The sequence below is a fragment of the Letharia lupina genome (genome assembly GCF_014066315.1).
Source record: "Letharia lupina isolate WasteWater1 chromosome Unknown contig_12, whole genome shotgun sequence".
Lineage (NCBI taxonomy): Eukaryota > Fungi > Ascomycota > Lecanoromycetes > Lecanorales > Parmeliaceae > Letharia > Letharia lupina.
In genome coordinates this window covers 1655016-1681745 of record NW_023502981.1, presented here as the reverse complement: position 1 = coordinate 1681745, position 26730 = coordinate 1655016, and the positions used below count along the sequence as shown (strand labels likewise).

At 51.2% G+C, this 26730-nt stretch overlaps 13 protein-coding genes across 13 annotated transcripts; 7 read left to right on the top strand and 6 right to left on the bottom strand.

The window, feature by feature from the left end:
• Nucleotides 1-11: 11 nt before the first annotated feature.
• On the bottom strand, nucleotides 12-2352 carry HO133_001472 (uncharacterized protein; the record flags this gene model as incomplete). Its single annotated transcript, XM_037292402.1, has 4 exons — nucleotides 12-1250; nucleotides 1348-1851; nucleotides 1922-1974; nucleotides 2055-2352. 4 exons carry the CDS (start codon nucleotides 2350-2352, stop codon nucleotides 12-14), a joined length of 2094 nt encoding a protein of 697 aa, XP_037151821.1.
• A 1654-nt stretch (nucleotides 2353-4006) lies between these two features.
• On the top strand, nucleotides 4007-4756 carry HO133_001471 (uncharacterized protein; the record flags this gene model as incomplete). The annotated part of the gene is made up of 2 exons (XM_037292401.1): nucleotides 4007-4229; nucleotides 4452-4756. 2 exons carry the CDS (start codon nucleotides 4007-4009, stop codon nucleotides 4754-4756), a joined length of 528 nt encoding a protein of 175 aa, XP_037151820.1.
• Nucleotides 4757-4787: 31 nt separating this feature from the next.
• Nucleotides 4788-6025, top strand: HO133_001470 (uncharacterized protein; the record flags this gene model as incomplete). Its single annotated transcript, XM_037292400.1, has 3 exons — nucleotides 4788-5091; nucleotides 5302-5534; nucleotides 5597-6025. 3 exons carry the CDS (start codon nucleotides 4788-4790, stop codon nucleotides 6023-6025), a joined length of 966 nt encoding a protein of 321 aa, XP_037151819.1.
• A 280-nt stretch (nucleotides 6026-6305) lies between these two features.
• On the top strand, nucleotides 6306-7590 carry HO133_001469 (uncharacterized protein; the record flags this gene model as incomplete). The annotated part of the gene is made up of 2 exons (XM_037292399.1): nucleotides 6306-6475; nucleotides 6516-7590. The coding sequence occupies 2 exons, from the start codon at nucleotides 6306-6308 to the stop codon at nucleotides 7588-7590; spliced, it is 1245 nt and encodes a 414-aa protein (XP_037151818.1).
• Nucleotides 7591-8050: 460 nt separating this feature from the next.
• On the bottom strand, nucleotides 8051-9031 carry HO133_001468 (uncharacterized protein; the record flags this gene model as incomplete). Its single annotated transcript, XM_037292398.1, has 2 exons — nucleotides 8051-8861; nucleotides 9021-9031. 2 exons carry the CDS (start codon nucleotides 9029-9031, stop codon nucleotides 8051-8053), a joined length of 822 nt encoding a protein of 273 aa, XP_037151817.1.
• A 1270-nt stretch (nucleotides 9032-10301) lies between these two features.
• HO133_001467 (uncharacterized protein) lies at nucleotides 10302-11200 on the bottom strand (the record flags this gene model as incomplete). The annotated part of the gene is made up of 3 exons (XM_037292397.1): nucleotides 10302-10900; nucleotides 10952-11085; nucleotides 11139-11200. 3 exons carry the CDS (start codon nucleotides 11198-11200, stop codon nucleotides 10302-10304), a joined length of 795 nt encoding a protein of 264 aa, XP_037151816.1.
• A 2560-nt stretch (nucleotides 11201-13760) lies between these two features.
• Nucleotides 13761-14249, top strand: HO133_001466 (uncharacterized protein; the record flags this gene model as incomplete). The annotated part of the gene is made up of 2 exons (XM_037292396.1): nucleotides 13761-13835; nucleotides 13914-14249. 2 exons carry the CDS (start codon nucleotides 13761-13763, stop codon nucleotides 14247-14249), a joined length of 411 nt encoding a protein of 136 aa, XP_037151815.1.
• Nucleotides 14250-15010: 761 nt separating this feature from the next.
• Nucleotides 15011-18550, bottom strand: HO133_001465 (uncharacterized protein; the record flags this gene model as incomplete). Its single annotated transcript, XM_037292395.1, has 4 exons — nucleotides 15011-16564; nucleotides 16618-17217; nucleotides 17277-17350; nucleotides 17398-18550. 4 exons carry the CDS (start codon nucleotides 18548-18550, stop codon nucleotides 15011-15013), a joined length of 3381 nt encoding a protein of 1126 aa, XP_037151814.1.
• Nucleotides 18551-19355: 805 nt separating this feature from the next.
• On the bottom strand, nucleotides 19356-21380 carry HO133_001464 (uncharacterized protein; the record flags this gene model as incomplete). The annotated part of the gene is made up of 2 exons (XM_037292394.1): nucleotides 19356-19493; nucleotides 19545-21380. 2 exons carry the CDS (start codon nucleotides 21378-21380, stop codon nucleotides 19356-19358), a joined length of 1974 nt encoding a protein of 657 aa, XP_037151813.1.
• A 347-nt stretch (nucleotides 21381-21727) lies between these two features.
• On the top strand, nucleotides 21728-22716 carry HO133_001463 (uncharacterized protein; the record flags this gene model as incomplete). Its single annotated transcript, XM_037292393.1, has 3 exons — nucleotides 21728-21922; nucleotides 21974-22617; nucleotides 22674-22716. The coding sequence occupies 3 exons, from the start codon at nucleotides 21728-21730 to the stop codon at nucleotides 22714-22716; spliced, it is 882 nt and encodes a 293-aa protein (XP_037151812.1).
• A 754-nt stretch (nucleotides 22717-23470) lies between these two features.
• HO133_001462 (uncharacterized protein) lies at nucleotides 23471-24406 on the top strand (the record flags this gene model as incomplete). The annotated part of the gene is made up of 2 exons (XM_037292392.1): nucleotides 23471-23787; nucleotides 23845-24406. 2 exons carry the CDS (start codon nucleotides 23471-23473, stop codon nucleotides 24404-24406), a joined length of 879 nt encoding a protein of 292 aa, XP_037151811.1.
• A 247-nt stretch (nucleotides 24407-24653) lies between these two features.
• On the bottom strand, nucleotides 24654-25382 carry HO133_001461 (uncharacterized protein; the record flags this gene model as incomplete). The annotated part of the gene is made up of 3 exons (XM_037292391.1): nucleotides 24654-24817; nucleotides 24908-25069; nucleotides 25139-25382. The coding sequence occupies 3 exons, from the start codon at nucleotides 25380-25382 to the stop codon at nucleotides 24654-24656; spliced, it is 570 nt and encodes a 189-aa protein (XP_037151810.1).
• A 447-nt stretch (nucleotides 25383-25829) lies between these two features.
• On the top strand, nucleotides 25830-26595 carry HO133_001460 (uncharacterized protein; the record flags this gene model as incomplete). Its single annotated transcript, XM_037292390.1, has 2 exons — nucleotides 25830-25952; nucleotides 26353-26595. The coding sequence occupies 2 exons, from the start codon at nucleotides 25830-25832 to the stop codon at nucleotides 26593-26595; spliced, it is 366 nt and encodes a 121-aa protein (XP_037151809.1).
• Nucleotides 26596-26730: the final 135 nt, after the last annotated feature.

Sequence of the window (26730 nt, the reverse complement as noted above, 5' to 3'; positions counted from 1 at the left end):
CTTGTACCATATCAAACCACAAATGACGCTAGCATATCTTGCTCATTGAAGTTACCAACATCCTGCACAAAGGATTCCCAGTTGACCCAGGACATATATTCCGACTCATCCACCCTTGTCTCGGGCACAAAACTATCAATATCCATTGCTAGCAATTGTGGTTTCGATTGGCCAGTCTCGCTCGGAGGCTCTGGGTTTTGTACCGCTTGCGAGATTCGATCATGAGCTCGCATATTAGCATGCCAAGTCCACTCATTATCTCGAAATCGATTCTCTTCCTTATTGAATCTGCTTGGTCTCGGTTTCCCGGGCGAAGATGTTGGTCCTGAATAAAAAGGTGCAGAAATGGGTGGCGATGACACTCGAGAGCGGTCCCTCGTAGATCGTGCCTTTTGCATAAGTCTTTCAACAGATCTCCAAAGAACATCAATGACCAGATCAGAAAATTTTGCGAAAGCCTCTTCAGCGACCCTCCAAGCTCTGTCTATCAGTGCCCCATTGCCATTTCCACAAAGTTCGGCGAGGACGACAGCCAAAATGTACCACTTGACCCAAGCGAACCAACTCCAAGGTGCGAGGCTCGGGTCAGTGAATTTCAGGATCGAGGCCTCGACAACGTCAGTGGCCACTTCCAAAACGTTAAAGTCGTCGGCTGGAGGAGGGCCGGCTCTGAATAGGCGATGCATCGGACGGCGCTCGAGAAGTCTCATGGATACAATCATGTCTTGGCCAACGATTTTCATGAACCGTTGAAAGGGCTGCGTCGTATCGCAATGTTTTAGATATCTTTCGTTCATGCGCTGTTCCCAATCTATGACTATCTTGGATCTGTTGGTCCAGTCTTGCCTTATCTTCACGGGTTGGCCTTCGGAATTCGTGGGAACGTGGGTTAGCCTTCTCCAGCAAATCAGTCCCTCATGTGTCATGCAGCTGAAGGACATGTCTGTGAGACCTGGTTGCTCAACAAAGACGGATCGACTGAAAGCTGAAGACATGGCTGAATCGTCCATATTGAGGGGTGGACGACCCAGCAAGCCGTTATGAGCGATCACGGAGTGCGATCCCCCATCGAATGCTGCTTGCATGTCAAGTAGACCGATTGAATACCACACCCTCCGGCGAATCTCCAGCTGAAAGGGGGTCCGGAAGCGGCCTTCATCGTTGTCCAACCCAAGGGACTGCCCAATGCGAACAGCGCTTGCAATCAGAGTCCAGATCTTCTTGTAGCCAGTACAAGTGCGGCGTCCAGCCTATTCATACTATCGTCAGCTAAGTCAGATTTTGATAAACAATGACAGATGATTGAAAGAGGACAATACAGTGGTCCATTACGGGGGGCTCACTTACAAGATATATTACGAAGGCCTGGAGCACGGTAATGTCTGAAGTGGTGAGCAACTTTGCTCGAGAGAGCATCACTTCGGTTGCCAGACGAAATCTGTTTATGATCTTGTCCTTCTCCTCCATGAACATCTTCCGACTTTCAACCTCAGTCATGGTACAGACAGCTGTGAAGCACATGGCAAATTTGAGCGCTTCGCGAGATGGACAATCCAAGGGTTCTGCAGATACTGGTTCTTCGGAAAGCAAGAGTTTACGGAGTGAGGGCACGTGGCTTACTTTCAGAACAGAGTCTACTCGGTAGACGTAGGTTTCCAGAAGCGCGATGAGCATTGACTTGGGAGGCAGATCCAGTAAAGCAGGATTGACCACACAAGAAGAGGCGCCAAACAGGATCATGTCAAAGTCCTGGGAGGATGAGCCATTGTCCGCGCTCGGCAAAGTACTTTGGTAAAGATCGTCAGACTCGTCATCTGGAAATTCTTCGAGCGTTTCACGAATCCCAGCTACCTTTGTTCAGTGTCAAAGGCCCATCTCTCACCCTAGATGGGATTGTCCCTAGAACATGAGTGAAACATACCTCATCATTGAGTGCAGCCCAGAAGGAGCCATCGACCCCCTCGTTGTTCAGACCTGGGCTACATTGAAATGAGGGTGTGAAGACCAGCGAATGCATTCAGCGGCGAGCGGTATTCGCAAGGTTCAATGCTGACTTGCCTTCTGCTCAAGAAGCTCGGATTGCACTGCTCTGGAGTTACCGCTAGATTGCAAGTCCGTAAGGATGTTTTCCAATTTGGCGACACGGTTATTCAAATCAGCGTCTTTGATGTTATCGGTTCCGGCGCGCCCCCTTGGGAGCCGATAACGGCGGACGAGAGTGCACTCCAAGTCTGAGCGTTGGCAAGCGCCGCAAGGATGGGTCTTATCGCATCGTGTTTTACGTTGGCGGCATTGCTCGCAGCTAAGGGTGACCTTTTGCTTCTCGGAAGAAGCAGTGCGGGCTTTCTGCATTAGAGTAGAGTGACCTTCAGACGGGTAACATCAGGGTGTTTATACTCATGATGTTCTTGTTCAACCATCTCGAGTTCCTTATGTGCTCTATCAAATTTTCATTTGATGAGAAAGAAAGAAAGGGTCCGAAGTAGTGATGTCAAGACCCTTAATTCCACCCTAAGACAAAGCCCTAAAAGTACCTTTACCTCTACCTGGAACGGCCTCTAAGAGCTCCCAGGGGGCCCCCATGTTAGCGCAAGACTGGCCCCGAGCCTTACAACAGTACCTAAAGTACCTGAAGTATCGCTTCACATCGTGACTCCACCTCTTCTTTTCTTCCCTGCAAGCTCCTTCTTCCGAATTGCCTAACCGTATAGCTCCTTGTTTACAAGCATGAATATCTCGACTCGAAATGCTATTTTGGCCCGGGGCCTTTGATTCTCGTCATGATAGGATAATGGATGTGGAGAGCAAGCTCGATCTATTGCTTGATTGCAGGGGTCATGGTTGCCGTGATTGTGATACTAGATGTCTATGGGAATGCAGCATCCTCGGATATAAACTTCTTTCGTTATTGCTTACTCTTCTGATTGCTGGGGTCTACATCATCGTCCGAATATATGTGATCGTGGAGGTGTTCCTAAGCCTGCGTGCGCTGCCACCCAGTGCTTTTGCATCCATCCAGGGGTCGAGCTTCGTACCTCATATCTAGCACAGCGGTCTCAAAGGCTGGACGAAGGTGTGACCAGGATTCCGGCACGATTATCGCTCGACAGACAACTTCATACGCTACAAGGTGGATCTTCGATGGAAACCATTAATCGAAACGATAGGATTGAGGCTATATTCTTTAGATATCCGTGATGCAGAGATTCACTCGAGAAGACGGGCGATGCTGTGGTACTGTGGGGATATATCATTGCTACGTTCTGAGTCTTTGGCTTTAATACACGAGTGTGACGTACATATGTTGCGACCCAAGCTCTTGCCGTCTCAGCGCCCTTGATCTTACCATTTACAACTCAAATTCAAGGGCTGTAGCCAGAATATTCAAGTAGATCCCATGCTATATATCAAGAAATTTCTTATCCCATCGTCTGGCGCCTTGGAGGTAAAATGTCTTGGCAGAACATTAAAATACCATATTTTCGCAGCCCAATAACTTTCTAATGACAACCTTTATAGTAAAACTTTCAGTTGCGAAGTTCAAGATCTACTTAAGAAAAATAAATGCGAAACTATAAACTTTTCTATAGGGGTCCTCGTTATTGAGTTATGGTGAGTTGCAAGACGGGACTTTTTGATGTTCGGTCGGAACCCCTGAATTTTACCCCCTGCCAGACGATGGGATAGCTTCGGCGTCGTCCCCGCCTTCTCCACCACCATATCGGCCAGCACATCCCGCCTCACTTTCCCCATTGCCGTCTTCGGGATCTCTGTCACGAAGAAAATCCACATCCCATCAGCAACGTCTTTTGCACAAATGACCCTTAAAACCCGCAACATACGAAGTAAAAAACTCCCCCACCCTCTTCGGCACCTTAAACGCAGCCACCTTCACCCTCACCCACCGCATCAACTCCTCTCCTTCGACAACCCTCACAGCAACACCCACATCCTGCCCATACATCTCATCCTCCACCGCAAACGCCGCTGCCTTGAACACCGCCAGATGCTGAGCAAATCACCACATCCAGCGGGACTGGTTTTCTCTCCGCCCTTATTAACAGCCTCTCTAATCCGACCAGTGAGGAAGAGACACCCATCCCTACCACAACGACCGAAGTCACCGGTGCGGAAAAAGCCATCAGCAGCGAAAGCAGCGACGTTCGCGATCCTATCATCTAGGTTACCCGCCTACAACGCTAGGGGCACGGATGCAGATCTCGCCTTCGGTACGTATCCGGAGGTAGTCGTCTACCCCTAGTGTAAGTGGATACGACGGGTGTTGTCACTGGAGTGTTTGCCACATTCGTAGGCAGTGACCAATCTTTATGTCTGGGTCTAGAGGATCCCTGACAGCGAAACGGCAATCTCCTTCGTGCGTCCTCTCCAACTTCTTGACACTTTTCGAGTCTGCAATCCTGCCTTTCGGGTTGCGTGGTGTCACGTCCTAGGCCTAGAAGAGTCAGACATCAGCAATGATAGCAATTTCTGGACCGAAGGAGGTGATTCGGTCACGGCGATGCGGTTGATTACTGCGGCACGGGAGAGGAATATTGCGCTGGACACCGAGACGATATTCAATCATCTAGTACTTATGGACATGGCGAACTCGTGTCGTCCCACGGAGCCGGACAAGGACAGCGAAGTCGACCCTCGGCCAGAAGAGCTCGACAGAAACGTTGTCCAAGCCTGCGCAGAGGCTTGTGGTGTTCAACAAGATTTGATCGAGGACATTTTCTTCGCTGCGAACTTCTGATTTCTTTTTGCATATCGTCTTCGGAGCTATAATGCTCCAGACAGTGTTCGAGATGCGTGTCTCGTTTAATCAAAAATTACTGCGCCAGACGCGGCAGCAGCAGCAGAACAAGAACCAGATCTTACGCACCAGGCATGTCAAACACAAGGATCGGATACTTCGAGTTGTCGTGAATGATACGATTCAACGGGAAAGTGGTTACAATTTGGCCAAATACAAGGCGTCTGACATGAGCAAACGTGTGGGCTCCGGTGATCCTCTCTTCAGATATGCTATTGTCAGCGAAGGCGACAGAAGCTTCCTCGTCTGGACCTGTCATCAAGGTGGCTTCGACGGTTGAACGCGACGCGTAATTATGGACAAGCCACAAGAACGCTTTAACAATATGGAGCAATTGAAGAGCGAGCCTCAAGGCCCGACTTTCAAAAGCTTTATTGAGTGGAAGAATTCAAAGTCTGACCAGAAGAATCAGGCAGTGGCATTTTGGAAGCAATACCTGGCCGCCGGGTATAAAAGTCTTGAAGGTGTCTAACGTCCATCTCCAGGATACAAAGCTCTCGGCTGCTCGCAGTTTTCCAGAACAATAGAGATCAAGAAGGCGGGAGGCACGAACTCGTTTGTTACACTACCCACCCTCGGACATGCTGCCTGGGCACTGGCAGTGGGGAGCCTTTGGAGTGTTGATGATGTCTTATTTGGAAGCGTGAAGATGGGCCGCCAAATGGCAAGGGACAGTCCTCTCTGTAGAGTTGAGTCAGGTAAGGGGCCCATGATGGCAGTGCGTCCCGTACGCGGAAAAAATACGCAAAGACATGACGGTTGGCGATTTTTCTGCAACAGGTGCAGGATGAGCTCCTCTCAACGATCCAATATAAACATGAGGGTTGGGCGAGCACCATGGACTGCCTCGGCCCACAAACCATCCGGCCGGGAATGATCGACTGGGATCCTCTTGGAGGCGAGGTCTTCTCTCGGACTCTGAAACACAGAGCTCCAAAAGGCGAACTAGGCTACCTCAAGCCGCGGAGAGACCTGGCTGTGCACTTCACGATCAATGCCAGTATGCTGGTGGACATCTATGAGCACGAGCATCATCTGAACTTGAGAGTCTCCTATGATGCGAATATGTGGGAGGAAAAGCTGGTGACCAAGCCGGTGGACACCTTCACCAATCTTTTGACTAAGATGCTCTTTTCGAGAGACGGCAAGGTGGGTGAACTTTTACTAGGCGGAGCTGAGGGTATGACAAGGTTGAGAGATCGTTTGTAGACAGTTAAGGGGAAAAGAAAAGAAAACCCCCTGCTCCATATGCAGACCTACATGCATTTTCCACCTTCAATGTACAGACCTCTATCGCACTGGCTGGTGGTAGAGATGCACAGCCAAGAAATACTTTTCGCAAGTTGGCAGAGCGCACCTTATTCGCGTCTGGTGGCGTAGCACTAGTCATAATCGAGATGCGGAGATCTGCACTAGACTTCCTTCAGAATAGCGTACGGCTGAGGCTTGGCGCAACCTTGTTTCCCTAGAGATCAGAAATTAGCTCCAGATGCCAAATTCAATTCCAGATATTCAAGGACTCGTTGAAGAATTCATCTGGCTTAGATATGACTCTCTCATCTCTGCCAAGAGGGCTATCACGCCGCCTCGAAAGATACCAGCCCTGAGTTTCCTGATGCAACCTCCCGCCGGGGACTTAAGTGTCCGTCGGCGGGCAGGGTTCAAATGATCTGCCCGCCGAAAGGATTTGCGGCTGGAGTGATCGCTCCTCTGTCCTGTCAATATACTCTCAACCGAAAGACAGAAAACCCTCTCCTCCTTCAACCTCTCCATCTCACGAACCTCGCCCACCCTCCTCATCACAACAACAACAACCCGACCATGTCACCCCCTCCCCCAAACCCGCGCAACCGAGCAGTCAACTCACCACCGCAACCCCGCCCAACCTCTCCGTCGGCCCCATCCCCCTCAACCCCCGCCAGCACATCCCCCCCCCAATCGCCCTCCGCGCCACCCTCACCCTCTCCACGGGCGGCATCCTCCCCCTCGCCGGCTACTTCGCCCCTGGCACCACCTTAACCCGCCTCCACCCTCCCTTCATCCACTACCATCCTCGACCCCCCTCTTCGGGCGCCGCGAGCCCGTACGTCCTTCAGCGGTCGCGCACGGTCGGTGCTGGCGCGGAGGAGAGCGTTCGACGTGCCGAACCGGCTCGGGAGCAACGGGCGCCGTGGACGCCTCGACTGGAAACTTGCGCGGTCGGGTTCCGTCGTGGTGATCGGCGGTCGGGAGCCGGAGCGAGCGTCAGGGATCAGGGCGCTGACCGTTGCGACGTGCTCGTGCTGCCGGTATGTGTGCGGGCCGTTCGTCATGCTGATCCCGTCGCGGGCTACTGGGTGTGCGGGCGCCCGTTCCGCTTCAGCTCGGTTCGCGAGGGGCGACGCGCCGAGGCCGGCGGTGTGTGTGTCGTTGGGGAAGACGTGGTCGCCGTGGATGGGGAGCAGGGAGGGGGGGTGGTTTTCCGCGCGCGGTGGAACGCGCGGGATGGGCCCAGTGCGCCCTTTCGGACGCTGTTGACCAGGCTAGATCGCTTGTGGGGCGTTCAATGGGGTCTCGGTTGCGGGCGCGGTGATCGGGTCATCTTTGGGGTGGAGCGGGGGGCCGTTGGCAAGTCCTTCCCCCCGTTATGCGGCGGCGACGCTGTGAGGATCGAGGAGCTAACGGCGCTGACAGGCCGGTTCGGTCCCGTAAATCCAAGCCAGCTAAATAACAACCATCGCAATCAAAATAACCAAGTCTACGTGCACGAGATGGCCCGGCGAGGGAGCCCTTGAACGCTGGCTGGAATCAGGGCTTGAGACGACCGCGACGCGAACTTTACGGACCTCGTCGCCGAGCGGACGGACGCGGGGAGGTGGACACGGCAGGGAAATGGGAACAGCGTTGGGATTACCCTTTTTGGTACGATAGGTGCCGAGTGAGCGAGCGTGCAAGACGCAGCGCTGGAGATAGATGAGATGTGCAAGAAGGGTGGAAAGTGTTAAGCACACGATGTTTTGTTACATTCGTTCGCTTTGTGCTCTACCTTTAGAGTCTGCAGAACTTGTGTTGTAAGAGATTAATCTCAGAGAGTTGGATATCCCGCTCCAAAATCCCCACTGTCATTCAACGAGGCATCAGTCGTCATTCACTAGAGATCAGCTGCACGCAGCAAGGCTCCACCACCTGAACAGCAACTAGCTTATCCTGGCTCGCATTCGTTACATTTGGTATATGACTCATGATTATATACTATTACTTCTCACCCTCCCCCGCCAACTCAAACGGCTGTTCAGCAATCGTTGGCTGATGACTCCTAAGCCCAGCCCTCACAGGCGTCGTTGGACTCTCCAACTCGCTCATCAAAGAATCCCTTGCGTTAGTACCCGTCAACCCGGAAACCGTAGACTGACGATCCGACCCGTTCACGACTCTCAGGGCTCCCTCTTGACCCGTGGGTCCCCAACCGCGATAAACACCCACAATCGGCGTGCCATCGATCTCGGGCGATGTTTCCGCTGTGTTTGGCGAGCCCATATCTTTGGCTTTGTACATGTAGTCCATGGAGTTGCGGTACTCCGTGGTTGGGGCTGACTGGTACTGCTGTCTCTTCTTACGTCTGCGGAGGAGGAAGAATGCTAATGAAACCAGAGCGATGAAAGCGACACCGCCAGCGACGCCTCCGCCGATTTCGGCGCCGTGATGGTTTGAATTTGATGAAGCAGGAACAGAAGCTGCTGGGATTGTTGTCATTATCATGTTTGTCGTTGTAACTGGGGCGCCGTCGGCTGCTGATGTTACAACGGAGACGATGGAGATGACGCTGACGAGGCTCGTGGGGGACTGAGATGCAACACCACCCCCTGCACTCTTGGTAGTTGAAGTCGAGGTTAATGTAGGTGTCGTTGAAGTTGATGGTGATGTTGACGTAGTCTCACTTGACGACTGAGCTCCGTTGCCAGGATTTCCGAGGATTATAATAGCAGAAGCTGCTGCAGGGCCGGTAGTGCTTATCGATGCTACAGAAATTCCTTTGGCCAAGGGGAAGAAGTCATTGGAGTTGGTACTATCGCAACAGACATTGGATGCGTTTCGGTTGTGGTCGCAGCACCAGTTTCCACCATGACCTGAACATTGCAGAACAGCCTGGTCTCCAGAGTCCGTATTTCCTGTCGACCGGTCAGCGCGCATATACCGACGAACGGTCAGTTACAGCAGTACACACCGTCGGTGCATATTTCCGGACAGCCTGGGGACTGCCACGTCTGATCGGTACATGTGTAACGGCCGTAGTATTGTTCATTCTCTAGATAACAGAGGCCATTGGATAGACATTGCCAATTGAGCGGGCAACAGAGACCTTCGACGTCAGAAGAGCAAGGGTAATCTGTTGTTGAAGGGTCGCCATTGGGGTAGTAGCAAGTTTGACCAAGCACGATGTGCGGCAGTAGGATCCAGCTAGCGCATATTGCGCCACACGAGAATCTCAATGGCAGCTTCATAACATCATGGAGCAGTCAACAATGGAAGCTTCATACACGAAAGATGGCTGCAGGTGAGGAGCGTTAATTGCAGCGAGAAGAAATGAGGAAAGAAATCAAGTTGCAAGGAGGTTGCAAACTTGATCAATATTGCGGGAAGGTGCGTCTTGATGATGATCAAACGTCGCATAAAGCTATGAGGAATTGAGGATAGCCCCCAATCGACTTTCTACTTTCTCCCCCGAAGCAAAGCCCGCAGCAGCCTATCGGAGATTCGGGAGTCATTGAACTTGGCGTCGCGAACAGAACTTTACCAATGTTGGAAAGATGTATAACTTATCATGGTCTAAGTATGGAGTTGATTCGGGGGTCTCATTCTCCCGCTTTCCGGTTGCCATTTTGAGTGTTGTGGCTTCAATGTGCTGAGCTTGGTCGTGTGTGTGCGGAGGTTAGGGAGGGGATCTATGCGACATTGAGGCGCAGCATGCCATTTTTAGCCGGCCTGCATTGAGAGATGTCTAGCCACTCGGGGATCTACTGTTGTATTGCCCCAAGTGCACTGGTTCCTGAGCAGATAGTCGAACGAACTCGGCTGCGACACTGACCTGCCTAGATGCATGTTCAAGACGGTTTGAATTGAGCTGCAGAGTAGATTTCTAGACTACATCTTCTACCGTGTCAGTGGGTAGCTAATAGGTATGACCACGCTTAAACTCGACATCAAGCCATTGCTTCCTCCATATGCTTATTGACAAAGCAAGGACCCGGAATTTCCATTTCACTATACAATCGTCGCTCATTCCGCGTCATCTGGTGCGAGGTCTTCCTCTCACAGGACTCATGCCCGAGAGACCATCCCTATACTCAGCTTCCAATAGTCAAGTCCACCGGAGCCTCTTATGTTGCCATCTTGCACAACCAATCGTTGGATGAAGAACATGCACCAGAGGATTTCCGAAGCAACCCATGAAAAGTCCCTCGAATTGCCATCGCCGGGCGGAAAGTTTTGGGTGTTCTACAATTTTTTAATGGAAGGCAAAACCGAGGTTTGGTTGAGGATACATGAACCCCGGGGGCACCGGGGGCAAAGGGGGCAAAGGGGGCGTTGGGGTGTAATGCCGTGGCCTCGGTCCTGGATCTTGGTACTCTGATGACTGGCCAATCTTGGACTCTTGACCGCGCTTTTGTGAGATGATGTCGATAACCCACTTGAGGTTTTCCGCAGCAACTTCCTCGAAGTCGGGACGCGCAACCAATGTTTCCCAGTGACGGTAACCGAACGAAGCAGCAACTGTACGCAAGCCATGGTCCGAATCCAGCGTCGACGAGTAGATCCACGGAAGGACTTCCAAGAGACTGGCAACATCTTGCTCGGCCAGCTCGGCCTCGGAGAGTTTCAAGCACTCTTTTAACTTGTTAAGCGCCTCCAGCTTCATGCCCTGCAGGTCATAGTAATCTCCCATGTTGTACATGTGGACGTTAGTACATAGCTTGGATGTATAGGTCTCGTTAACCCCGTGTAAAGAGAGTGGGTTGTCATCATAGCTGAGCAGGTAGCAATACTGCAGCATCCGGTGGACCATGAAGGGACCGTACTCCGTCATGTCGGACTCTCGAATTGTGGCTTCCTAACAAGATCATGAGCGCCAGACTACACCAGGCCGGGGGCAAAGACTTGCCTTGAACTTGCCGTTGCAAGCAGCAGTGAAATAAGTAGATCGAGCCCATAGGACAAAGCTGTGGGCCCTTTCTATGGTGGAAGGGCCCGTCTTGAGGGTCCAGTCAGCATGCTCGCGGTCTTTATAAAGGCTATGTCGTGATCAGCAACCTCGCGTGTTTGCACACATGAAAGGAAAACATACCGGTGGATGCCTTTTCCCAGCTCTCTCAGAGAAAGATTTGACGGAGTTTGACTGGTTGTCATCGTGAACTCGATGAGACTTGGGTGTGAATGGTGGAAGGAAACTTGGGAAGATTGTGAAGGTTCGAAGGAGGGGAGCACTGTCTGTTGCACAGAAATATAAGCCTTAGCAGGAAGGTCATGTGATCTCGGGACGGATATATTCTTGAACGCAGCCGGCTACCGCTTCGGATTCTCCCTCCCAACTCCCATTCTATAGTGATAACTAATGCAATACAACCTAACTTCTTCGGTGATGTCCAGGTTTGAAAGGGCCCTCTCTTTCCAAGTTGATGATCAAGTATTGACGTTAGGAAAGGCAAACAATGAGGTCTGCGACATCCTGATTACTCCATGTCAAGGCGGTCGTTTGTCAGGCTTTGACTCGGATCAGACTTCAGAGAACCACAACAAGCACTTAAAAAGGGCGGTCACGAGATGATCTCAAGAATTCCGCTCTCTCTTCATCGAAATCTAACATCTGATATGTCCATAGCTGACATTTTGACCACGGACTAGACAATATCCCGCTCATTGCTTGTGGTTGTCCAGTCATGTTCCGATCATGGCAGATTCGGCCTACAAATGCTAGATTATCATGCACCTAGCCCATTCGCTACTGCCATTTCGTTAAAGGTACCAGGAATCCTCTCGTATTGTCAAACATGGGGACCTCTCTCGGGATTTGTTGGAAGTTTACCTATTGGATGCGACTTCCAAGTTGTCCTTCGAAATTTCCTTGCAGATCATTGATCGGAATGCCAAATTCTTGATATCACTAAAGTAGCCGCAATTGGAAGCTCGAGCTAGAGTCTGGGTTGGAGTTGAGTGGACCCAGTCAAGATGCTCAAGAATGAGTTGATCACTGCAACTCCCCAACGGTAACATCGGAATCCAGTTCAATGGGCATAATTGTCGTCTTCTTTTTTCCACGCCTCTTTGCTTTCGAGTTCGCCGTCCATCTTCCGTGCGACCTCGCCCGAAAACTCCAGTTTATAAGCCAAAATGCCGGCTTCAGTTCCTGTTCCCCAACTACGCTTTCATCGAGCAGCCGAAGCGATATTCCACTAGCGCTCGCTTTGTGCCGGCGAAGAAGGCACCAGACGAGGCTCGCAAAGAAAATGACAAGAACAACGGCCATGACTTACAACGCCCGCTCATACGAGAATTCCGCCTTTTGCGTCGGTGTTCAGTGCGGATGGAGAGGCAAAACATCAATAGGCATTGTAAGGACGGTCAGAAGCCAGAGAAGTTGGCATACTCAATGCGTGGGTAATTGATTTGGTCATAAAGCTGAGCATTATATGTAGACACACATACAAAAAGGAGAAATAATAAGAGAGAGGATAGACGCTGGGCCAACCAGCAGAAGGTTGGTATTGCAGGGATGCAAGAACATGACGAGGACGTTTCGGCTCTGTAGGTATGCATACAGGGCGAGTATCTCCGTGGCCGCATCGGGCAAGACAAGCAGCAGACTGCACGGAGCCGTTCCCCCGAGCTATCCACAGCCTCGATCGATCATCTTTGGGGCCAATCAAACAGTACGCAACATTCCCAAGGAAGAGCAAGAGAAAGCGGTGGTGATGCACGAAGTGCAAGCGGGCATTGGGAGGTTTCAATCTAATCATGCATGCAAGAGACAGGAGAACTGGGCAAGTTCACACGGAAAGCAGGGAAACAATAACATCTCCACGCGCAACACAAGGATTTTTCTATTGAACGTCGAGCTCAACGGTATACAACGAGTAGATCCACTCACAGCAAGCGCGGCGTATGAATACAAGGCTGGCCCCCTTTTATGCTCGGCTAGCTTTAGCGCTGACATGTGGACGATTCCTTGCGAGCGTCGCTCAGCGAATGCTCCTGGATCTGAGAGATACCGCCGTCTCTTATCACCGTGAGCTGCCATCTTGCTTAGAGGTGAATCAGACTTGACCCTTAGGGTAAGATCTTACAGTGGAATGAGCAGTTCGAGGCTGTGGGAAAGAAATGGACCGAACGCTTCAGCTGGGACAGAGCGTGCATAAACAAGACATGTGAAAAGTTCGACTTTTGCCTAAGCGGTGGGTCTCGGGCGGTGCGGAGCCTCCCTCACGCTAAAATAAGGCCTCCTCTGGGGACGTTTAGGGGCCGGCCTCCGGGCACCGTTCCAGACCCTCGAAGTGGCTTTTTAAGCGCGACGTCAATTCCATCGTCATGCGTTATTCACTTCTCACAGCAGAGATAAGCACAAGCATCGTCCCACAGCCTAGGAATGAGCTAAGGGTCGAGGTGGAAAGAATAGCCATCGATCATGATCTATGAGCTGCCTTTCTGGGAAATATGCAGTGTGACACGTCGCCCTAGTGCTGCTGAATGGGAAGGATGTGATTGACGGTTGGGAATGATGAAGATGTCATCGCTTTTTGAGATCAAGATTAACATGATGTCCGCGTTTTGCTTTTTATCTTCCTTTCCTCGAGTACATAGACCCCTTCCGCCAGCATTTCGTTCAATTGTCCGCGAACCTGTCCTCTGAGGTCGACTGAATCCCTCCAAAACAGTCTCGAGTCTCCATCTCAGCGTCCGCAGCAAAAACAATATGCATCTCCGCACATCAACATCCGCCATCCTCCTCTGCTGTCTGCTCTCCCTATTCGCAGGGGCAAGCGCTGAAGTAGGCTTGTCCTCTTTCGTCTTCTGTCCACCTTCCTGTCTCCGATCCAGTCAATTGACTAACCATCCCTCTTCCTAGCTCATCCCTCGCAACATTGACCTCATCCCCCGCCAAGCCAGCGCCAGCTCCAGCCCTTCAGCTACCGCCGCGGCCAGCGCCGCGGCCAGCGCCGCCTTCACCGCAGCCGCATCCGGGGTAGCCCAAGGCGGTGGAGAGAACAACGGCGCAGGCGGTGGCCAAGGCGGTGGTGAAGGCGGCGCATCAGGTGGCGGCTCCAATCCGGTCATTGCAGCGGGCAGCATGGGAGTCACGTCGGCTTCGAGTAAGGCCGGCGCTGCGCCGAGGGCCACGGGCGAGGTCAATGCGAGAGCTTTGGCTATGGGAGCTGCAGGGTTGATTGTCGGGATGCTGTGAGAGCCGGCGGAGCGGTGGGAGAAGGTTACTTGGTGCGGGATGGTGGGCTCTAGATCTGAAGCGACATTATTTGCGTCGCTCGAGTAGGTAGTTGCCAAATACCGAAACATAAGAGTTGTTCTTTGAATGGTCGTTTGGTCCTGCTCATTGACCTCTATTTGGGTGAGGTGGATAGTACAAGCATGTCAACCGAGTAGACATTGATATCGAATTTCAGGCTTCGGTGGTTAGAAGTTGTCTGAGTACAGCAAAAAAGAAACTATCTGCTCGTGGATATGACTGTTGGCAGCAGCGTCATTGTGTGTCGATACCCACCACCCCCGAGTAAGATATGCCAAGCCGAAGGCAGTCTCATGAACGAAGAGCCTTTCCCTTGACGCTGATACGGTTCGAGATTCAGAAGGCTTGTACCGCTACGACTGCCCATTTTCTGGCAGTGCGGCTGATAGACAATGGGCTAATATATATTGCTCGTCGTGATTTGCGGATGCTTGTCTTGGCTATATACACGTCATCGCCAGAAGCTAGATATTCCCGATATCGTATGTCCCAAAACAACAGAGAGAGAAAGCCAAACCTTTGCTAGTACAGTAGAGCGTAGATTGTACAGCTCACGCAAGGCGACGCTTCAGCCATTCAAGCAAGAAGGTATACTCCAGTCCGTCCATCATGGTCATAACCTATTGCACCTTTGATGGCCATTTCCTCAGAAAGCAGAAAATCACACATTGCAAATACATATGCCGGGCGAATCCGCAAGGTCACCGTACCGCCGTCCGTTGCTGTTTTCGCGCCAAATAGTCGCCCAGCAATCCGTCAAGTCGGTTTGAAATTTCTCCCAGCTTCCTATTTTCTTCTTTGAAGAGCTTCTTCACCACGGGATGATCCCGGCCAACTGGCTTAATCTGGCTTTTATCGTGAACCACGACAAGTAAGTCTCTGATATCGCTATCATCCTCCAGATAGGCTCTCAGACTAGCATCGCTCCAGGTAGGCGTCGATGACTGCGCAGTGGACGCTGGGGTCTCTTCACGGGCGGCATTCTCGTTAGGTGCTTCGATGAGTTCGGGTGACGAGAGAGGAGATACGGGAGAGGTGGATGGGTCCTCTTGCGAGGAAGTGTCCACCATGAGTTGAGGAGGCTGAGGGTTGCGGTCGTGTTCTTGAGGAGGTAAAACTTCAATGGGAGATTCGGACAGCCGTTCTCGGGCTGCTTCCCGGGGTGGTTCGGCGTGGGGAATTGTAGGAGCTCGGGGTTCGTGGTTTCCATGTTGAGCGTCTTGGGCGATAGCAAGGTGAGAGTCTGGTTCCTCATACGACGGACGTTCGGAGAAGGTTTCAGCCTCTTCGTCTTCGGAGGAAGAGTCGAAGTCGTCCATGTGCATGCGGTGCTTGGCTTTCCTGACTTTCTCGGGTTTTGGGTCCGTAGGGGCGGATTTGAGGACGTCCTTGATAGGTGAGAACATTCCGCGTCTGGCGTCCTTTGGCGAATCCGATTGCATAGATTCTTCGTCTCGGACAAGCGAGAACATCCCACGTCTGATGTCTTTTGGTGAACCTGGTTGGATTAGTTCCTCGTCTCTAACAGGCGAGAACATCCCACGCGAGGCATCTCTTGGTGACCCTGATTGAAATGGTTCCTCGTTCCTGCCAGGCAAGAACATCCCACGCGAAGCATCTCTCGGGGATCCTGACTGCACTGGTTCCTCATCTCTGACGGGCGAAAACATGCCACGCCTCGCATCTCTTGGTGACCCTAAATGCATAGGTTCTTCACGTGTGGTCACTGGAGGGTTGAAATCCAAAGCTGGACCCCTGTCCTCTGGTACCAATTCTGGCTCCGTCTGGACCATGCGCATAGATCCATTCGGCTCGGAGAAAGCGGGCGGCGCCCGGCTCGGTTCTGGAGTGAAAGTGTTCTGCTGTTCTGTGATAGTCGGTCTCTGGTTGGTTGCTTCTCTTTGGGAGTACGATGATTTGGGAGACAATTTCGCGGGCGGAGTCTTCTGTAACTTGCCGGTTTGCCTCTGCTGTGGTGAAGTAGCTTTGGCAGCTTGTGGGTCCTGGGTCAATGATTCCATCGATTCTTTTGGCTGTGGCGACAACCTCGACGGGGGTGACAATGCCTGCCTTGCCAGTTCGTTCGATGATTTCTTGCTCTCTTCAAGTTCCTTGTCGTCAGTTTTGCCTTTCTTGTCTCTTCGTTTAAACATGCCACCCAGCATGCCTCTCTTCTCTTTCCGCTTCTTGTCTTCCTTGCCTTTTTCGGGAGGGGGTTCTTTCTCGAGAGAATCGAGACTTGCTCTGGTCTTGAGCTGATTGAGATAACTTTAGTAAAGTCCTCGTTATCGCGACGAGGAGTACTTACGTCTTTGGATTCGTTTGATTTCAACACGGACCCATTGGAATCATCCCGCAAGAGACTGGGCGTAAGATTGATCTTTCGGGTTTCCACCCCATCGTCTTTGAAGAAAGAATCAGTGTTGCGCACGGTCCCTTTCCTTGATGTAACGGCAGTACCATTATCTGTAGTGGTCAGCCAAAGGTATCGATGAGATTCCAACTGGCTAGGTTCACCTCCGTCGAATATCTCATCACTCGTTCGAGCTGCATCTGGAGGGTTACCTTGGTCAATTCCGCCACTGCTAAGACTTTGAGCTACCAAGGGATCTCCATTCTGCCTGACATCTCGATCTTGACTTCTAGGTTTGAGTGGCTCTACCACGCCTTCGTCGACTTGATGTGACTGGTCATTGCTCTGGGCAGCGGTGCTATCCTGTTCCTGGGCTCCATACTCTCCATTGCCCTCCTCCTCGTCAGAGGAATATTCGACATCCGACGGCTCCACGTAAGATGGTGCTGTGAATTGAACGGTCTTTGCATTGCGCCTTTTCATGGCCTTTTTCAGAGGGTTCAGAGGGTTTCCTGCCCTTTTGTCTTCCTCGTCGCCAAGCATCGTTGAAGCTAGCTAAAAAGGTGATATAGGGTCAATTGAGAACCCACCCTAGGCTTGGAACTTATTCTTACATCGAGATTTCTATGCTTGTTTAGCCTCGCCAAACGCTCCAAAGGTGTTTCGATGTGCTCCGCAGGTAGATAGCCTAGAGACCGTTAGCAACAATCTGTCAGTGCAGCAAACGAAGCTTACCAATGCTACTATCCTTAACGACCCGTACGAGCCACCAGTAGCTGTTGCTGTCATCGAGCAGCACCATGGTGTCACCCTTCGTAGCGTTCGCTTGGCCTTCGACCGTTGCGACGAATGTATGTAGCGCGTACACGAACTCGAAATCAATGTCCTCTGTTTCTCGTAAGCACTCTCCGCCCCATCCTGAGTCGATAAAACGGGGGTCATCGAGAAAGGAAATATCTTCGGTATCATCATCTTTTGTATCCGGTGTCTTGTCGTCCCAAGAGGTGGCAGATTCTGGCGAGGAAGAGCGAGTCGAGGCATTTGAGGCAGTCGAAGAAGGCGACAATGGCGCATCATCAAAGCTGTTGTCCAGGAGAGGATCGTTTGCCGGGAGCAGAAAGTGGTTAAAATCGTTAGGGTCGAAGTCCACTTCGTAGGAGTCTTCCATATCTTCAAAATCCTCTTGAAACCGGGTGTCCCGCCGTTCGCTGATTAGAGGTCTTAGGCGGTCATGACTCTCGGCATCCAGCTCGTCCACGGCAAAAAGCGTCTCTCGATCCTTGGTATACCCACCTTTCTGATGATGATCCTTGGACGGGGTTTGATCGTGGTCTTTTCGCGGGAACGAAAGAGGAAAATGGGTAGGTGTCTCGGAAAAGGGAGAAGAAGAGAAATCGTCCAATGGGGGTTTTGGCGATGGTGTATTCTCTGGGGGGGAAGAATTCGAACGAAGGGAAGCGACCCTGCTGGGCCACGGTAAAGGTAAATGATACCCACCATCGTCGCCAATTGACGGAGAGCTGGAGATTTTGTCCATTAAATCATCGTCCATGCCCTCGTCTCCGTCTGTGTCTCCGACGTCCTCCTCCGCTGTTCCATTTGCTCCTGCGTTGCGCAACAGGTTGTTTGAGTCCTGGCCGATGCCATCGGTGCTACCGTATCCATCACCGTCTTCATGTAGCAGTTGCAGCTCCTTACCCGAAAGATCTTGGGAAGCTCGAGGGCTGCGACCATGCTGTTCCGACAATTCTTGCTCAACGTGTTTGAGCGCATCTGCTTGGTGAGGAGCTGGCGGCCCTTCACCTAGTGGACCTGGGCGAGCTGGTTGACGTGTATGATCTTTCGCAGAAGGAGCACTCTGATTTTGAAGATCGATCGTGTCTGCCATCGCTCAAATCAGTGACGCTCCCATGCTTCGACCATTCGCTTCCACAGCAACTTTCGCATTTGTAGCCTCATAGTGCCAGGGGTTCTTCTCACCAGCTCTGATAATGTTCGGTCGTGTCATTGTTCCCCCTCTTGTCACCTCTGCGCTCTAGGGCTAGACTGTTGCCGGACAAAGAAGTGACCCTCGCCCGAGTTCTTAAACATCCGGAAAGGATGCAACAGAAGAATTTTATAGGTTCTATAAAGGAAGTCGAGGCGCCGAGCCGTCATGCACGATTCAAAAAATGTTGGTATCGTCTAGAGGAGGCTGGCAGGGATGCTTCTTGCGTAGCCAGAATTGGGAGCAGACTGCGTATTGCGAGTCGTCAGAGCTCCGTAAAATCAACTCCTGCAACTGCTAGGCAAAAGAGGGTTCATAAGATTACTATCGTCGTCGTCGCTTTCAGCTTTCAAGAAAAGTGCTACGGTAAACTTGAACGAGGGGTTTCAGGAACCTTGATTGTTTCATCTGCCGATTAGCGATAGCCTTGGCATTAGACACGCCAAGAAATAGATACTTTAGCGTGAAAAGGGGCTAGAACGCTAAGGTACTCAGAGAGCCAGGAACCGCATGGTTAAGCGTTTGGAGGCTCTTACACTATCACTAATACAAACACATGCCACCCAAGACGGCAGCACTTTCCCACCATCCTTCATATAAAGCAATATTCTAGGGTATATTGGATGGACCATGAAAACCACATGCCTTACATCCCAAAACCATGCATGCTTCCAGCAACAAGGGATCCGACCCCTTTTCTCATAAATCAACGGTGCGGGCCTTGATCGAACGGTGAGACACCATCATACTTGTCCAGTTCGCTGCCATCTCCTGAATAGCCAATGCGATCGCGATTATCGTCAATGATCCGGCCATATTCGAGAAGCAACCTGAACATGTATATCTGCACTTCATCAGCTTGCGTTCCGCGAGTTCAAAAAACCACAGCTCGTACCTCGATATCATCTCTCCGCAAGACCTTCTTGGCCCACTCCCGTCCCTGATCTGCTATTCTCTTCCCTTCAGTATCGTGTCTAGCCACATACGCCTTGCCATTTGCATCCTCGCTCCCTAATGTTTGCTGATCCGGGGGTGTGCCGACTCCAAGAAAATACGTGAGTAGCGTGTAGACATCATCATATCGATTGTCCATGGGAACGAAGTGCCGCCATGCGAACAGTCGCGAATCGTGCCATTCACGGAAGATAGTGGCCTTGATAGGAAGAGACCTACTCTCAAGAAACGCAATCCATCGACCGGAGAAAGAGTGGCCGTCAACATCAACCAGAACCTTGTTTTCGAATTGCTCTGCCATAGGTACCATAGGCCTTAACGTCCAGACGTTCTCATAAAAGCTGCAATCCGGAATACAGCCCCAGGTCTCGGTAAACCCGACATCAGTGTGCTGTTCAGCAAAGTGCGAAGGATGGAAGTCCCTGTAATTTTCGAACTCGCCCTTCTTTTCCGGTTGCTCGGTCAGGATACGGACCTCCTTGCCTGCCATTTCAGTACTGTTCATTTGCATTACAAGGCGTTGGCGATGCATTCGTTGCCAGTTGTCCGCAACCTGAGTCCCTCCAGACGTAACGCCTCGCCAGATCATTACATCTTTCTTGTCCTCCCAGTTCAAATCTGATTTATCATCATAGTCGTACCTCTCATCGTGCTTGTAGTACATATTTGCTGGAAAAAGGATGTCGCTGTTGACATTGACTTTGCATTCGCCGAAGATGGGTACAAGTCGCTTCGTGGCCAGCAGGGAGGAGCTTGAGTAGAGAAGGCCATGTTTGTCCTGGATCTGTGGGCCGACGGCGCATAGATCTGATGTCTTGTTGAAGTTGGTAATGAGACCTCCGAGACGGTCTTTGTACGTGAGCTCAGCTTCTTGGGCACTGACACTGTCACGGCGTGCAGGCGATTCTGGTGGGCAGGCGGTGCTGGCGATTTCCATATATTGCTTGCCGGCGTGAGAATACCATTGCGGGTCTTGAAAATTGCCGCCATTGTCTTCGTTTGTCATATTCATGAAACCTTCCATGGTCGTGCTAAACTCATCGATGGTCTCAGGAGGCGTGCGGCGTATTTCTTGTTCCTTCTTAAGCAGGTCTTGCATGTCTTCCCAAGGCACCACGACTCGAGGTTGGTCTAATCTGTTGATAGCAATATCCATATCTGGTAGATACTTAACAAACTTGTTGATCAGCGTTATCAACGTTTCTGACCTCCAAGATCCATTGCTCTCTTTAACAACCTTGTGATTGCGAACATGGATGCAAGCGACTCCTTCATCTGGGTTCCTCCACATATTGGCTGCTAGATTCCGTATGACCTTTGGCTCGACAGCCCAGAATGGGCGTATATCATCCATGACTTGTTCAAAGTCGTCGATGTTGTGGACATTCCTTTTCCTAGCGTACTTGTACCAGTCTTTGAAGCCTGGCGGAGGGTGTCGCCCGTACCTCCTCCTGTATGTCTTCACAGTCTGCTTGAACGATACAGACCTGCCGTCCTCGTACTTGCGCCAGTTCTTATCGGCCTCTTGCATCAGCAGAGAGATGGGATGCGCATCGACAGGTTCCAGTGGACTGCCGGGCTTTTCGCCTGCGTGCCATGGTTTCTTTGGCCTCCCAGGTATTTGTATGTCGCCCAATTGATCCTTGATATCACCCAACTGATCCTTGATGGAGTCACTTGAAAGCCCAGAAAATACGACGATATTAGATATTAGAGCCAACAACGCAAGTGCAGCGAAGGAATAGAACAGTCGTCGCTTGACTATTAGAGACACCATCCTCACAGTCTGATGCCAAGCCTCCGGCGCATTGGAGGCAGCTCAGCCGAAAGAATTGCTGAGCATCTGTATATCACCGTTGTAGCCATGGTGAGCTTTTAGTATGCATCGCAAGAGGCAAAAGGCTGGTGTGTTGACGGGATTGAGTTCAGGAGATATGCTGGACTCTGGGCCCAAATCTTGCATTAGACTGATCAGGGTACACTAGGCCAAAAACCGCTAGCTCTACGATTTTCACGGCAAAAAGCTCCCTTCGTGATGTGGTCCTCGTCTCCATCTTGTTCGCCTCGTTCCCTGTCCCACAGCTCTCGAGCTCTACAACTCGCCGAAGTTCCTCTACGTGGTGTATGGTGATGATGGCGCAAGACCCTGTTACGTTGGCGTCTCAAGCCGACAAAGCAGCACAAAGTGCCCAGTCCGGCTTCAGCTTCTTCGGCGCTCGTACAGATAAGTACGAGAGCGCTGTCGAACTATATACAAGTGCTGCGAGCGCATACAAGCTACAGAAGAATTACAGAGAAGCCGGTTCATTATATGAGAAGGCACGACCTCCCACAAGCTCTCATGAGTGATGTTAACGATGCGATGTCTAGGCAGCTATGATCCAGAAGACTAAGCTGAACGAGCCAGACGACATGGCGAACACCCTGCAAGAGGCATTCAAAGCATATCGGAAAACAGCTCCTGAGGAGGCTGCAAGAGTATTATCTCTAGCCATCGACCATTACCTCTCGAAAGGCAACTTTAGGAGGGCAGCTGTTCATAAACAGAACCTCGCTGAACTATATGAAGAGCTCTCAGACCGACGGCGAGCAAGAGAGGCGTACGAGGCTGCTGCTACCTGGTACGACGACGACAATGCTTCTGCATTAGCCAACAAGCTCTATCTCAAGGCTGGAGATCTCGCAGCGCTGGACGAGGACTATTTACCCGCAATTCAGTATTTTGAGCAGGTGGCCCGCCAGTCGATATCGAATAACTTGATGCGATACTCTGTCAAAGACTACCTTCTACGCGCTGGTATCTGCCATCTGGCGTTTGATATTGTCGGTGCTAAGCGTGCTCTGGAAAGCTACCGGGACCTTGATCCAAGTTTCCTTGCACAGAAAGAATATCAGCTATTAAATGATTTGGGCGAAGCGGTGGAGCATAGTGACGCCGAGGTATTTGCGGAAAAATTATTTCGCTATGACCAGCTCAGCCCCCTCAACTCCTGGTGCACGACTATCTTGCTCAGGTATGCCTTTATCTTCGCGTTGCGTGTTTGATGATCGACTGAGAAACTCTACACAGGATCAAGAACAAGATTACGGACCACGAGGACGACTTTTCCTGATCCCTCCACCCTTTACCAAGTGCCAAGCTACAGCACCTTCCTCCTTTGGCCCTCATGCCGCAAACGTAAAGTCTACATCACTGGATGGCTAGGAAGATATGATGGAGGTCGTGGAGTCAAAGCGTTTACTAATTATGATTGTGCTCCAAGACAAGGCGGGAGGCGTCACTGGCATATTGAAAGGGATCACTGAATGCAAAGCGATGGTTTAGCATTTCAAAGACATGCACGCTAGCAAAATCATTCAGCTATGCTGGATGAAATTTTCTCCTTCAATGCTTTGCAGGTGCCCAATTCGTGTGAAAGCAAAGCAGACGCTTTCGTTGATGTATGCCACCAATCTCAGCGGCAAGGGCCGTCCAGATATCGTGTCATTGAACGGGCAGGGTTCCTTTTGAGAGATACTTCGTCCACGTCCTCTCCTTCAATGTTGCCTATCTCTGCCTCAAGCGCTGATGGTTGTCTGGCTTAATGGTCCCGTAGCTGCCATTTGTAGGCTTCATGTTTGCCGACACCCTTTGGTCCACTTCCGGCCAAGACATATTGCTCTAGCAAGATAGCTGTCTCTCTCTTCATTCAGTACTTTAGTAGCTTGTTTGACCCTAAAGCGGCAGCCTCGCCGATTGGCTGGGCGCAGATTTCTGTTGGTGCCACCAGTGCCAAGCCACAATTCTGCCGAGTCAAGCCTTTCACTGCGCGACTCCTACCACCGTTATGCTTACCGGCGTTGGTCAACCAGAATATTGTCGTCACAATGCCACCCAGGCCGTTCAATTTACTAAGAGTTTCTCAATCGAAATTTCGCCCAGCTACAGAGCTCTCACCATTCCTTGTACCCTTCCTCTACACTCAACAACGTGGTGCTCACATTCTTGCGAGCTTGGCAGATAATCCCGGTGCACTCCATAAGAGGATAAGAAGAGGACGTGGTCCATCTTCAGGCAAGGGTAAAACCTCAGGAAGGGGTCACAAAGGTCAAAAGCAGCATGGCAAGGTACCCCGAGGCTTCAATGGAGGGCAAACGAAAGACGAGGTGGTCCATGGCAAACGGGGAGATCATAATTTCAGCAAGTGAGTCATTCAAACCTGCCCAGAAGCTTCACCTACTGACCATGTCTACTACTCCAGCTTCTCCGTGGACATGAAGCCCCTCAACCTCTACAAGGTGCAAGATTGGGTAGACCAAGGCCGCCTCGACCCATCAAAGCCCATTACAATCAAAGAGCTCCTGCAATCCCGCTGCATCACGAACGTCAAAGACGGTGTTAAACTACTCGCAAAAGGCGCAGAGGAGCTGAAAGCTCCGCTCAACGTCGTCATATCACGAGCTTCCGCCCAAGCAATAGCCGCTATCGAGGCTGCTGGTGGTTCCGTAACAACTCGATACTACACGCGCTTTGCCATGCGCAGGATCATGCAAGGGAAGATGGACCCTATCAATTCACTCCAATCACAAATCAAAGAGGGTGAAGAGATGTCGAGAAAATCTTTCTACAACCGTCTGCCAGATCCTACGAGCAGGAAGGATATCGAGTACTACCGGGATCCCGCGCATAGGGGATATCTAAGCCATCTGGTCCCGGAAGGGCATGGGCCTAGTCTTTTCTTCAAGACGCCAGGCACTGGGAAGATGGCTATGCGAAAGACGTCGAAATCAAAGGCAGTGGCGGGGGACAACAGAATTTGGTAAAAAGGTGCCTAGGACCGCGTCAGAGGGTTTGCATTGTATATATCAAAGCATATCCAACTGCATCTAACGCCGTACTCTGCACGAGTAGTGTCGATTGGCTCATTCCTAGTCGGAGCTTCCAAAGTCGCTAACAAGCGGCCTTTGCTCACTTTAATAGATTGTGACGTGTCTCTATCTGGAGCCGCCATTCCTCTCCGAACAATCAGCACGGCAGTGGTTGCTCGAGTGCCAGGCGCCTACCCCCCTATTATGCCACCCTGATGCCATCGCCGTCCGTCCCATTTACACCGCCTTCCGCGAGTGACAACTGCGGAGAGAAGCTAGGGTCATTCTCGTACTGATTCAATTTTGTCTCAAAGTTTGCACCGCTAGCCCACATGAAGATCACCAGGACTGGATTCATGGATGTACCTGCCAGGATGGACGTTCAGCCCTCGACATGCGCGGTAAAACAGAGAATGTTGATCTCCGGGTTGCAATGACAGGTATGAGGATACGTACTCGATTTGATGAAGATCTCACCACCGGCGGACTTTTCCTCCAAACAATCCTGCATGAGCGAATTCCCATACGACTTTATGATCCCCCAGCTGCTAATGTCCAATGGATTGGCCAAACGAGTTGCAGGGTTCGTGTATGGCATGAGCGCGAAGTTGCAGGTATCTATGCGATGGAGTGTCATCATCATAGTTCTTGAATTACGAAACATCGCAGTACACGTAATGGACATACTCATTGCATAGAACCTCGGCAACTGCACGATAGGCTGCTCAAAGACATTTGCGACTCCCGGCCAAGTACTGTCAGAGTCCACGCGCAGTTGCTCCTCATCGAAAAACCGTGTCTGGAGGTTTTGAGAGCTGGTGAACTTCTCGAAGAGAGTCAAGCAATCACGCTTTTCCGGTTTGCCGTAGGTGGATACGTCGCAACTTGCGGCTTGAGCAGCTGCAGTATACGGACACAGCAAGTAGAACATGAGGACAGGGGATAAACCTTGTTGGAGGAGGCCCATGACCGCGCATCATACTGGGGAACAAAAAGAGTCTCCAATTCTGGAACCTCGACAGCTCGAAGACCACCACCAGGGTTTTGCTTCTAGATGCAGTTGTTCCGGCGGATGCAGCTCTTTTATGGCCAATATCCACAGCGGGTAATCTTGATGTTTGAGGAGTAGCCGCTCGTCTCTTACGAACCGCAGATACAAGCGACTCTGAGATCATGTCTAGAGCCGGACACATCCTCGAGCTTCCCTCGTGCAACTTTTGTCGTGCGATATAACTACGATCATCGGGCCATGAAGTCCATGACATCCTTAATCTTGGTTCTATTTCCCTTTGCTCAAGTTGTTCTCAGCCAATGGAAATGCGACTACCGGACCTACGGTCGACCAAAGCTGGACGATTGCGCGGGCACCTTACTATCAATGCCAGACGCATCATCAAAGAGCCCGACTACCAAGCTCGTGGCCGTCCGCAAGTTCGTCGAACCTCAATATCTAGAGCCACCTTTCAGTACATGTCAGAACGAACTGGATGCGCCAATGGAGGTACGTACATTTCGGAAGTGATCCTTCCCAGCTGGTATTGAGATTGAGTCGCAAGACAAGTTTCAAGAGCAAGCAGACCACTTTACTCCCAAGACCCGTGTCGCAACTCCATTACCTACCTCGTAATAGCAATGCTGACTCGAAATCTGCGTAGCAGCTACCAAAATTCTGGAGATACAGTCAGTGTGGATGATTTTACGGGAGACGAAGTGGTCAATGCTGATGAGAGTACGTTGCGTAGAGTCTTGTCGCTTCGCCTTGATGCCCATCGCTGCTAGTTCGCGTAAGGTCATCGATCCAGAGCCTGTGTCGACGTGGTCTTTCGTTGAGAGGAACGTCCTCAGGCTATCCACGAATTGTTTGGCTAAGAAGTTAGGCGGGGGTGTTATCTTTATTGCAGGTCTGGCGGCCTATCCACCTCAATTGTATACAATTAGCTGATGAGGTAGACCCCGTTGGTGACGGAGCTATGGCTTTGTACATCTACGCTGTGGGAGCGCCATTCGAGACTATCCTGAACAACTACATGATCACATCACAGGCGATTCATCCTCCCGGCGTGGGTTCTGTGTCCAATGGCACCTTGACGGGAGTGACCACGAATGGCAGCTTGGAGCTGGCTTGGGCGTTACAGGATACATGACAAATCATGAGCTGCTCCAAAGACCTGCGAGCATTGTCATCCTCGGATAGGCCGCCTTGGCATGGCCCTACGTAATGGCCCGAATATCGGGATGGCAAATTGCTTCCTTTCGGCTGGTTAGAATACTCGTGATCA